This window comes from Salvelinus namaycush, chromosome 25 (genome assembly GCF_016432855.1).
Source record: "Salvelinus namaycush isolate Seneca chromosome 25, SaNama_1.0, whole genome shotgun sequence".
In the NCBI taxonomy this organism is placed as follows: domain Eukaryota; kingdom Metazoa; phylum Chordata; class Actinopteri; order Salmoniformes; family Salmonidae; genus Salvelinus; species Salvelinus namaycush.
In genome coordinates, this window is record NC_052331.1 from 30,356,738 (window position 1) to 30,369,427 (window position 12,690).

At 39.8% G+C, this 12,690-nt stretch overlaps 2 protein-coding genes across 2 annotated transcripts; one reads left to right on the forward strand and one right to left on the reverse strand.

Annotated features, from left to right (window-relative positions):
• Nucleotides 1-213: 213 nt before the first annotated feature.
• Nucleotides 214-5,394, reverse strand: LOC120020461 (thioredoxin reductase-like selenoprotein T1a). The gene is made up of 6 exons (XM_038964144.1): nucleotides 5,186-5,394; nucleotides 4,230-4,340; nucleotides 3,415-3,541; nucleotides 2,337-2,424; nucleotides 2,040-2,207; nucleotides 214-1,743 (listed from the first exon to the last, which is right to left on the reverse strand). Exons 1-5 carry the CDS (start codon nucleotides 5,323-5,325, stop codon nucleotides 2,083-2,085), a joined length of 591 nt encoding a protein of 196 aa, XP_038820072.1. The 5' UTR covers nucleotides 5,326-5,394; the 3' UTR covers nucleotides 214-1,743; nucleotides 2,040-2,082.
• Nucleotides 5,395-7,057: 1,663 nt separating this feature from the next.
• Nucleotides 7,058-10,857, forward strand: LOC120020463 (stress-associated endoplasmic reticulum protein 1). Its single transcript, XM_038964145.1, has 3 exons — nucleotides 7,058-7,318; nucleotides 7,677-7,752; nucleotides 9,513-10,857. Exons 1-3 carry the CDS (start codon nucleotides 7,235-7,237, stop codon nucleotides 9,551-9,553), a joined length of 201 nt encoding a protein of 66 aa, XP_038820073.1. The 5' UTR covers nucleotides 7,058-7,234; the 3' UTR covers nucleotides 9,554-10,857.
• The last annotated feature ends 1,833 nt before the right edge of the window (nucleotides 10,858-12,690 follow it).

Here is a 12,690-nt window from a genome sequence, read left to right on the forward strand (position 1 = left end):
GGTCTTTAGAATGAAACTGTGATCATGTTTCTTACAAAAATATATCCCCTCCTGGATTTATCTGTGCACGTAACCTTTGAAAAACAGCTGGTGTGGTTTTTCTCTTGATCTTATCCGCCTAGTCACGTTAGAAAATAATTTACTTATCGTCATACCAACAACCAAAATCAGTTAACCTTGTCCTAGCTCAAGCAGACCAAGCTCACCCAACTCTTTCACCATTAGACAGACATTTTATTAATCTTCTTAGCTCCACTTCCAGCTATGCAAAGAAATATACAATTTACAATAATTCTGAAATGCTATTTTAAATGTTATTCAAATGCTCATGATCAGATGATGTAAAATGTTTTCCGTGTAGTACACTAACAATGGTTATACTATAAATAATGGCTCAAAAGCAAAACGTCATGACTATATGAGGCGTGTGAGTTAAGTTTGGGGAAGCAAATTTTCACCATAAAAATGCACCTTTATAATAAAGCATTCCATGCATCATCGCATTTGCACTTACGCAAGCCTACTATTCTTAATGTGATGAGTAGATTGTATTGTCATAATTTAGGCTAATAATATAACTAAATCCGTGTTGGATGTAATGCTGAGCATGTATAGCGTACAGGCCTAGGCCAGGGCAACTGGCGGCCCTTGGAATAGTAGAATACACAAGGAGCAATTTCGAAATTTGGTTTTACATCAGCATTTTTTGGGGGGGGATTGCTAAATTAGTTTAGCGGTCAGCTATCTAGACTTGTTATCATGGTCAAATTACCAGCCACCATTGATTTTGTTAGTCTCATTCATATATTAAACTGCAAGCATTTCTCTCCACCCTATGGCACAAATATATATATTATTGCAGGAAATGTGTTGTAAAACAGCTAATCTTCCTCTCTGCCCCATGGCAAAATGAGTAAAATTGCATGAAATTAGTTAAATTGCTAAATCTTCTCTGCCCCGCGGAAAAATGTGTAGAATAGGAGGAAATTAACTCTAAAACGTTTTATTTATTTACACCACTGTCAAGATGGGGTCCACTAGCTCAATTAAGTTGATAATTGTTATAGTAAAAGTCAGATTAGTCTTATCATTGTTTTCTCCTGACAGCAATAACAGTTTACTTTCCAAACTAGGTTTTCTTACAATTGTATTTCAAAATATTGCAAAATGCCTGGATGAGCCTTTGCTTTTCAATGAGTCACAACTAAACAATCATGCATTTGGTATTTGCCGTGTGCTGCATTTCCAACTGTAGGCAATGCTTATGGCCCACTGTAGGCAAATCATACTTTAGTAGCCCATTTTAAATGATTTTATTTATTTCTGTATAGACAGGAATAGGCTAATTAGGCTATATCATTTTGGCCTTATGGACACGCCACCTATGGTCATGCCTAACTCACATGGACCGATGTGTGGCTAATTAAAGGGGGGGGGGAATCTATATTAATCTCTAATATCTGACCATCCACATCAATATTGTTGCGCTTAAATTGATCCATGTGAGCATAAGAGACAAAACTTAATGTTTATTGTAACAAGATTAACTATCTGCAGTAGTAATAGTACAACAAAATGGCTGTTGCGGTTGCCGTAGATCCCAAGCCAGCATCAGGGGCGGGAAGTCTAAGGGGCGTGGTGAGGAGCAATGGGGACATCCAGTCTGAGCTAGCAGTCTTCCTGCCTTCAGCGCAGACCTTCATTAACATCACCTCACAGTCCATTGAGAAACCCACCTCAAACCTGCAGAGGAAAAAGAGACAAAAGTGAGTACATCAAGCGCATCCAAAAGTCCTTGAAGTTCTGTCACAAAATGACACCCTAACTTTTGATGTGAGGTTGAGTAGGTTCAGTATTCCTAAACTGACAACTATGGTCATGTGAATAGAACATTTAAGCGCACAAACACAATACCACACAGTAAATTAGTCTGAGATATTGTGTGTGTGTGTGTGTGTGTGTGTGTGTGTGTGTGAGATGGTGGTTCTTTCCACTGTGCAGACTGAAGTGGATAGAAGACGTGGAGGATGGTTCCGTACGTGGAGGGGTCTATGGCTCCATCCGGGGGGGGATGAGACAGGGTTAGGAGCGGTGGTGGGGGAGTGTGTCCATGGGTACATTCATCTTCATCTCGTTCTCCAGGATCTGGACCAGCTGCTGCATGGAGGGCAGGTGACCCGACTCCAGCTTGGACCACACTGGCACATCTGCCCAGGTAGGTACAAACAAATCAACTCTCCGCACTCTTTTCTGTGTGATGTTTTACAATGATGCAGGGTCCGTGGAGGATTTGTGCATACTCATGCAAACAAGTAATGTGGCAAAGTGAGCCTTACCGTTTAACGTGATTTCAAACGCTCCTGTTGACATACACTGGTTTTCAATCATGTTGCTGAAGAAAAACACCATCATGCAGGCATAAATCTGAAAGAGACAAACAGAAACTCAATATCTACACCAATCGATGAGTGTTTTGCCATGGATTCCATCCTCTCTGGGGCAAAGTTAACTGGTTGTCAATTCAATACTTTGAGTTATAAAGTTTGTATATAACATGTATATAAGTGTAGATAACAATCTCAAATTGTTCCATAGCCTTATGTCTGTGTACCCAGCTCAAGGATAAAACAGCAACATGTTATAACAGTAGGCAGAGGAACACACAAGAGTAATGTAGTGCTCCTGTGTTACTACTTACATAACCCAAGTACATTCTTATTTGCCCACAGTGTGTTTTGCATATACTGTAGGCACCAAAAGTATTGGGACAGTGACACATTTGTTGTTTCAGCTCTGCACTCCAGCACTTTGGATTTGAAATTATACAATGACAATGAGGTTAAAGCTTTCATTTGGAGGGTATTTTCATCCATATCGGGTTTCAATTTGATTGTAAATAAGAATAAGAATCTACATTCATGTGGATGCTACCATGGTTACAGATAATCCTGAATGAATCGTGAATAATGAGTGAGAAAGTTAATCATAAATATCATACCACCCCCCCCCCCCAAAAAATGCTACCCACCCAGCATGTCTTGGGGGGAGGATATTTGTGCGTCTAACTTTCTCGCTCTACTGTTGGAGCTCACTGTATATATGGATGGGATTTCAATACTGCGTGCACTCTACTTCAGCACCACTGGCTCATGTTACCTTGGAGATCCAGGTTCATAGCCAGGGAAAACAACACAGTTGTTATGAACTCCCATGGGTAAGGTATGAGAGTGTCTCTCAGTAGTCACTTGTCTATGACTACTCTTACATTTTCAATGTATCTCTTAAGGACTGAGTTATACACAAATCAACATGGCTATACTTAAACTGCAGAGTATTGTTATACAATAACATACGGTATGCCTGTGACGCTAACACCAAGTGTCATGTAGCATTTTTTACCCAAGAGATTCTCACCTTATTCTCCTGTCCCCAGACCCAGACGCCTGGGGCTTGCATACCGCAGAGGGCAAAAGGGTCCTTGCCGATGATGATCAGTCCGATCAGTGCCAGCTTGAACATGGACAGGAAGGAAGCAACGTGTCTGAGGACAGCAAACAAGATGTCAACTTCCAGAGAGAGGGTAGAACATAGTGGCAGATATCAAGGTGTAAATCGTCAACAAAGAAAAGGATTTTGCACCCGGCGGTATGTAGTGTGTGTAGCCCTTAGGCCCAGAACAGATGAAGACCTGAGGGTCAATTTGTTGTTAACAACCACACATGGGAGAATACATTGCAATACGCTTCCAATTTAAGTGTCAAGTGTTTCCATGGTATGGTGGCACACAGTGTAACCAGTTCTTTTGATATACACTAGATGTCTGATAGGGAGCACTGTGTTGAAGCCACTGTGCCTCCATCTTAGCACTCCTATAGAAATTAATTTATTAATGTCTACATTATTATAGACACCTCAATGCATATTGTAATGACATTATGCATTATTACATTGTGAGCTAAACATAAAAATAAAAAGTAAAAACATTTATTAAAGTATAATTTTTTGAGATGACTAATGTAAACTGTCCCCACAACAACACATATGTAAATACATGTAATTTTGTCCTTGAAACATTTAACTGAAATACTGTAGAATTCCATTCATTCCTATGGAGGACTGCTCCTACTGGGGAGTGCCAACATGGCCGACCGGTGGCTTCAAAGCCTCTCAATGGCCAATACATAACATCAGCAATCCAGGATTTATATACATCATTGAGTGTAATTTACCGGTAGAGGGGTAGAGGAAGGTAGTTCTCTCCCTCAATGCGGATGTCTGGGTACCGCTGGTACAAGACCTGCATGTACTCCTCAAACACCCTCTTGTACCCTCAGGAGATGCTGAGAGAGAGTTGGAGAGAGTCAAACAGGGCCAGAGTCAGGGGAACAGACAGTGAGGCACTCAGAAAAACACACAGTCCTCAGAGGCAAGGCTAGATACACTTGGTCACAGCCAAACATATACACAAACTAAAGTCCAAAGTCATCTTTGATTGGTTGTTGCGTGTGTTGCCAGTAAAGCATGTGGTGACATTTCATTGTATGGCACACGGTTACTCTATTGCACAAATGCATAATTAAACTACTGAATATAACCATTTCACATTCCAAACACAAATCTCCCTTGGTCTGAGTTAATGCCATGCTCTTGATATGGTATAAATTAATCCAACAGTTATTGCCTACATGGGTATGCAAATCACAGGATTAACTATTTGACAGTGGAAGTAGAGTAGCTAACTAGATGTTTTTTCAAACTCTCACCACAGATGATTAATTAACAGACAAAACACGGTTGTCATTTAGCTACATAAACATGTGGATGTTGTTAGTTAACCAAAAATATTGCGCTGATTAAGGTTAGTTGACTACACCCACCCAACTTCCTGAACAGAATTAGTTAGCTAGTTACCTAATAGGATTTAACTAACTACAGTAGCTTTGCACTGCCGTAGTTAGCTCGTTACCTCTAGCTAAATAATTAATTCAGGAAAAATAGGTTAGATAATGTTTTGAACAAAAATATGGGACACTACACCAGTTTGACAGTCAATTTGTTTACATGGAAATTATAACGATTCTGGTTCCGAAACAGGAAATGCAAATTCGGTTTAGACTCACACAGGCAAGTAGCTAATGCTAACTGAACAACAGAGGTCTACTCAAAATGTATTGTCCTCCCTTACCAGATTTGGAATTTAAGAAGTGGCCCTGTTGCAAATTGCATCTTCATCTTCTTAATGCCGCTGTTATCAGCTGACGCAGCACAGTACAAGGAGAGAACTCCTAGAAATATGATCGAAAAAGGTAGCAACCTCTCCGCCATTCTGCAACGATTTCTTCACTTCTGTATCAGTCCGGTGCTCCCGTCCCCCACTCTGCTCTGTGAAACTACTGCCGCGTTCACGCTCTAGACGGAACTAGGAAATACTTAAATTTCCGACTTGCTAACTGATTGAACGCGGCACGTTCAACCAGTTAGCAAGTCGAACATTTCAGAGTTCCGACTAGTATGAACGCAGTATATTGCCAGAGAAATTGAGTTAAAAACGTCACAGTACAGAGTGAAAAAATAAGCACATGTATAATAAATTCTGTGATTTTTCTGAGTATGAATATACATGACAGTACACCTTTAAAGCCACTTACAAAAAACACGTTCACTAGCCAGTTTTAAGGCTCCTGAGTGGCGCAGCGGTCTAAGGCACTGCATCTCGGTGCTAGAGGCGTCACTATAGACCCTGGTTCGATCACGGGCTGTATCACAACCGGCCGTGATCGGGAGTCCCATAGGGCGGCGCACAATTGGCCCAGCGTCGTCCAGGTTAGGGGGTAGGCCTTCATTGTAAATAATATATTTTTCTTAACTGACATGCCTAGTTAAATAAAAAAGAACGTTGCTCAACCAGAGAAAGTATGTTTAGAAAACATCTAAGAAGAAAGAGTGCCTTTCTATGTTATTGGAATGTAATTTATTTCGCATGTATCTAAAAAAGGTTTAGTCCATCCCATGAGGGACCAGGGGTCAGGTTTTTTTGGGGGGGGGGGGGGGGGGGTTGAAATTACTTCATTCAAAAGTGAAGTATGACATAGTAGCCTAATGAGAGGAAGCCCAGTGGCCGGCAGTAGGAGAAGATGAAACGAGATGGATTTTGGCCGACATTCCGCTAATTTTCTTATCGATTAAACATTTGATCTCAATACAGTTTTCTGTTACCAAAACTAGAATCTATTACGAACAGAGTGGACTAAAGTTTTTTTAAATGCCGTTGTTTATTCACAGAGTAGGCGTTCCTTAACGGAAATATGCAAATATATTAGAACACGCCAATGGGATCTCGCTAGCTTTTGCGTGTTCTGCCACTATGACTCATTTGTAGCCAATTGAAATGACAAGCTGTGGTCTATCTTGGTTTAGTTATAAAACTCTTTGGCATAGGTAAATAGATACACGTCATCATTAAAGACCGCATCACAAGAGCGAACGCTTTAAAATTGATGCGCAACGAGCGTTCAATGAGTAGGTGACCATTTACCTGTACAATTGAATTATCAACAACAAAAAATATGTCAATTGTAATATTGAATTATCTTACTGCACACAACCAAGTGCAGCGCCTTGCCTGTCATCTGACTGTGGATTGGATATATTAGTACTGTAATGACCCTGCGTTTATAAGCGCGAATATCGACTCTGCCGCTTGAGTACATTCTGATCATTGTTTGTTTGGGTAACCATTGTCCTACCTTACATGTTCCCCTATACAAGAATGAAGACACTACTGAAATTATTTTTTTAAAACTACTGACATTAATTTGAAATGAACATGTCACTGTCAATGCAGCCATCGAAGTCAATTGCATTAGGTTTGCATTTACTACATATATCAAAGTCGAAAGAGCTGAAGTACTAGAATTGTGAAACTACACTAGCAAATGCAATAATATGGTAAGCGATAGTTTGTAATGATCAAAGTGGGAAGAACTATATCGCGACACAGTGGGCGGCGGAAAGATATAGCAAATATACATTGCAAGTTCGAAATGCGGTCTTCCTGTGTGGGCGGGCTTAAGACTTTGCATACGTAGACATTTGTCCTGCTTTTATTCTCCCTTTTGAAACATTTTGTACTGTAGAGTAGACGAGTGCCAGCTGCATACCAGTGAGCCATATTAACCATATAACTAACATTCCACATTTTTGTAAAATAATTCATAACCTACTTATTTGGAAGATGGTCGCCAAACAGAGGATTCGTATGGCCAACGAAAAACACAGCAAGAATATCACGCAAAGAGGCAACGTAGCCAAATCTACGGTAACATTTGAACTATTTTATTTTGGTTTGCAAACGGGTTAAGGAATATGTTACTTAAAATGAGTAACTAGCAAATGCTTAATTGTCTGATTGTTTGCTAGTTTTTTTTGTTTCATTTTTTGTCAACATATACTTATGCTTTGCCCTTAGTATATGCAAATTGCCAAGTTGCCCAGCTCAAGCTTTCAATCTTTGGTCAGCTGTTGCGGTAGTATCCATGAAATGTAACATCATACAAAGTTGTTTACATTCTATTTAAACAGCTGTATGTTTCTGATTACCGGTTTGAGAATTATACATGTTTGACCGTTGACATGTTAGTACAGTAGCATGACGTGTACTGTATTTGGTTTCACAGAGAAACCCTCAAGATGATAAGGTGGCTGTGGGACCCTGGCTGTTGGCCCTCTTCATCTTTGTTGTGTGTGGATCAGGTGAGTTCTGTTGACTATTTTACTAATTTCCCAGTGATGATGAGCAGAACTCTGAAATTGATCCGTACTTTATCCCAGACACTTTTGTTGATCTGAAAGGATTGGAAAGGTGTATCCAACATTCTGCCGAGCTTGTCATAAGGCCAGATAAAACTAAATTGCTTACCTATCTATACCTTTGAGGTCTACAAGTGTAGATTTGGAACGTGAAATCGTAGTGCTAGGGCAAATTGTGTCCTCCCTTTGCTTCTTTCTTCATATCTGAAATGAGCATGGGTATACAGAATCTTTTCTTTTCTTTTTCTCAAGCGTGTGCAGGTGTTCACATTCCCACAGGTGTGATGTCTTGTACGACTTGTTATGGTGCTGAATATAACATTGAAATAAAAAACATATATCATAACCTTATATCACAAACAGTCTTTTAAAGTAGACCAGGGGTATAATCATTAGTCCAAACTGTAGCAAACAGAAAATCTTTTGCAACAAAAATTTGTTTCTATTGGACAAATTCAGGTAGGTCTCTCCCTGTTTGGTGCCGTTTGGTTCTGTTTGGTTCCTAGTGTAGACCCACGTCTACAGTATGAAAGTCCCACCTAATTCCTGGATCATGGACCACTCTGTTTTTGAATGGCCTTCAAGATTATATCATCAAATTCATATGTAAGATTATATTCATATTCGTGGAATAATTTACATTTACCTGATGCCTTTCATTAAGGTTTTTCAATTATGTTTTATTTTTGTGTAATTGAACATGTTCAACGGCATTGGGTAGAATTAAATTAATCCACAAATACTAATAGAATTGTACATATACAGTATCTTAAATGGTCACGGTTTCATGATGCTATAATAAGGCCATTCAAAAACAGTGTGGGACATGATCCAGGAAGTAGGCAGGACCTTCATACTGTATTCAAACCAAGCAATGGTCTCATTAGGGGTTTGTTAGGCTCTTTAATATATGCCATATAGCAGACGCTTTTATCCAAAGTGACTTACAGTCATGCGTGCATACATTTTACGTATGGGTGGTCTCTGGAATCGAATCCACTACCCTGGCATTACAAGCGCCATGCTCTACCAACTGAGCTACAAAGGACCACTATATCTCCTGATAGCCATAGGGTTGTCAGCCTTTGCACATCTATCTTTTTGTCAATATTTGCTTTTTAACAGGCAATATCAATGCGTTTGTTGCCTCTCTCAGCTAATATTAGGGAAAGAAAAATCTTGATAAGTGTTCGAAGAACTCCGCCTGCTAACTGTTGGGAGTCTGTTTTCATCTTTTATCCTGGGTCAGACAGAATGTTTGTACTGTTTCTGTGTGGTCTGATTTGACATTTTGGCTTACTCCCTTGTCCTCCCCTCCCACTGTTTGTCCCAGTCCAGGCTTTTACTAGTCAGTGGGTTTGGCAACACTTTCAGAGATTCCAGCAGAACATAATAGAGCAATTACATTAGTCACCTTGGAAACATAAATTAATACTTTGCAGGAAAGGAGGGATATAGTCACACTGGCGAGTTAAAAGAAAGGAGAAAAGGTAGAGTAGACTATTCCAGCAGTACATTCTGGTCAGTTCCCAACAGTGTTCCGAGCTTCAATGACGACTGCTGTTGTCAGTGAATAAAAACCTTCACTTTGGGTCAGGGTTTTCTAGCGTCATCTGAGGGATTCTTTGACTCAGCTAAATTCCTTGTCAATGAACTCCAGTGTAGATTTGTTTTCTTAACATCAGAATTATCTCTCTCCACAGCTATCTTCCAGATCATTCAGAGCATTCGGATGGGCATGTAGGATGACATGTCCACCCCGTCCATTCCACTCAGTATCCGCCGAACCAAGTACCACCTCTCTCAGCTCGATGACGTCCCATTATCCTTCACTCAACATTCTCAGTCTTCTTAAGTTGCACACAGCTAGGCCAAGGACGATGAGCCACTGTCTTGCACTTTTAGTGACTTTCTGTTCTTAATTTGTATTATTTTGTTTGACCTTTGTTATTTGTCTTTCTGGTTACTTTTGGCAAGCTCTGTCAAGTCATTCCTACCTTGTGCCTTAAATGATAGAGGTTAACAATTTTCAGCACACAACAAAAAGCCATTCAAGCTGCATTCCAATAGTGGGGTTTCTGAAATAATAAGGTGATGTGCTCTGTCAATCTCAGGCAAGTTGGCCATCTTGTGGAATTGTGAGCTCTGTTTTTGGTGGTCCTTTCTGGAAGTCTTATTTGCCACCACTTTGTTGTAATTTCAGTGTGTAATATGAACTACAATTTCTTCTTTAATTTAGTGTATTGAAAGAAATGTTCTGTTTTGCTTTGAACATGTTTTCTGTTTGGTAGAATGACCAAATGTCTTGGTCAGACTGGAAAGAAATTCAGCAACACAAATCTTAGCACAAGATTTGAAGCTGGATATAATACTCATGCCAAAAGAACAACTAAATGGTAGAACCCAGAGCCATGTATTTAGAAAGTTAGGACATTGAAGTTATGGCATTATGATGCATTTACATGACACCGTATAATCAAAGAGTTCCATATGGCAGCCATGTTAGCTCCCTATGGACAATATTAACCAATAGCAGTTCATGGAATTTTCTAAATTGTAAACAATGTTATGTAACTGAATGTCTATAATTAAAATACTTGTCATATAAATGGAATGCTCAAAGCCGCTAACATGGTGTTGGTTTAAGCAGTTGGTAGAAATTAGTGGTACGTAATGATAAGCAGTCCTATTGTTTTTTTGCGGTCTAGTCCTCATCTACTTTTTAAATATTTTGTATCTATTGATTGGCCCTCCTATTCTTGGGGCTTTGGGATTGTCAACTGATCCACAGTCAGTTGAATATGGATCAGTAAAAGTAAGAAGGACATCTTCAAGCTTTGATAGTTGATCTGACGTCCTGTCCTCATGTTTACGGAAACAGTTCAAGGCTCAAGCTTACTGGATAAAATGTAATTATCTTCACTAAACCAGTGTTTAGAAGTAAATATTAAGGGCTGGATGAAAATGTCAACCTGGTTATTTTACTGTGCATAAAGTATGCTGGCAATGTAAGAGCGAAATTAATTAAATATGATAATTGGTACATTATTTTGTGTGCTTTTCTTATGTAAGATACCAATCACCCAGAATAAATACTAACATATTTGCATGTACAGTTGGGAAGTTGGAAGTTTACATACAATTTAGCCAAGTACATTTTTAAACTCCGTTTTTCACAATTCCTGACATTTAATCCCAGTAAAAATTCCCTGTCTTAGGTCAGTTAGGATCACCACTTTATTTTAAGAATGTGAAATGTCAGAATAATAGTAGAGAGACTGATTTATTTCAGCTTTTATTTCTTTCATCACATTCCCAGTGGGTCAGAAGTTTACATACACTCAATTAGTATTTGGTAGCATTGCCTTTCAATTGTTTAACTTGGGTCAAATGTTTCAGGTAGCCTTACACAAGCTTCCCACAATAAGTTGGGTGAATTTTGGCCCATTCCTCTTGACCGAGCTGGTGTAACCGAGTCAGGTTTGTAGGCCTCCTTGCTCACTCACGCTTTTCAGTTCTGGCCACAAATGTTCTATGGGATTGAGGTCAGGGCTTTGTGATGGCCACTCCAATACCTTGACTTTGTTGTCCTTAAGCCATTTTGCCACAACTTTGGAAGTATGCTTGGGGTCTGCATTGTCAATTTTGAAGACCAATTTGCGACCAAGCTTTAACTTCCTGACTGATGTTGCTTCAATATATCCACATCATTTCCCTACCTCATGAGGCCATCTATTTTGTGAAGTGCACCAGTCCCCCCTCCAGCAAAGCACCCCCACAACATGATGCTGCCACCCCCGTGCTTCACGATTGGGATGGTGTTCTTCGGCATGCAAGCATCCCCATTTTTCCTCCAAACATAACTTTGGTCATTATGGCCAAATAGTTCTATTTTTGTTTCATCAGACCAGAGGACATTTCTCCAAAAAGTACGATCTTTATCCCCATGTGCAGTTGCAAACGTAGTCTGTCTTTTTTATGGCGGTTTTGGAGCAGTGGCTTCTTCTTTGCTGAGCGGCATTTCAGGTTATGTCGATATAAGACTCGTTTTACTGTGGAAATAGATACTTTTGTACCTGTTTCCTCCAGCATCTTCACAAGGTCCTTTGCTGTTGTTCTGGGATTGATTTGCACTTTTTGCACCAAAGTACGTTCATCTCCAGGAGACAGAACGCGTCTCCTTCCTGAGCGGTATGACGGCTGCGTGGTCCCATGGTGTTTATACTTGCGTACAATTGTTTGTACAGATGAACGTGGTACCTTCAGGCGTTTGGAAATTGCTCCCAAGGATGAACCAGACTTGTGGAGGTCTCCAATTTTTTTTCTGAGGTCTTGGCTGATTTCTTTTGATTTCCCCATGATGTCAAGCAAAGAGGCACTGAGTTTGAAGGTAGGCCTTCATTTTCTGGAATTTTCCAAGCTGTTTAAAGTCACAGTCAACTTAGTGAATGTAAACTTCTGACCCACTGGAATTGTGATACAGTGAATTATGAGTGAAATAGTCTGTCTGTAAATAATTGTTGGAAAAATTACTTGTGTCATGCACAAAGTAGATGTCCTAACCGACTTGCCAAAACTATAATTTGTTAACAAGAAATTTGTGGAGTGGTTGAAAAACGAGTTTTAATGGCTCCAACCTAAGTGTATGTAAACTTCCGACTTCAACTGTATGTACACACACACACACATCAGTGGAGGCTGCTGAGGGGAGGATGGCTCAAAATAATAGCTGGACTAGTATCAAACACATGGTTTTGATGTTTGATTCCATTCACTACATTCCAGTCATAACACTTCGTTCCAGCCATTATTATGAGACATCCTCCCCTCAGCAGCCTCCACTGGCATGCATACATACATAATATTGTAGTTTCCTGAAAA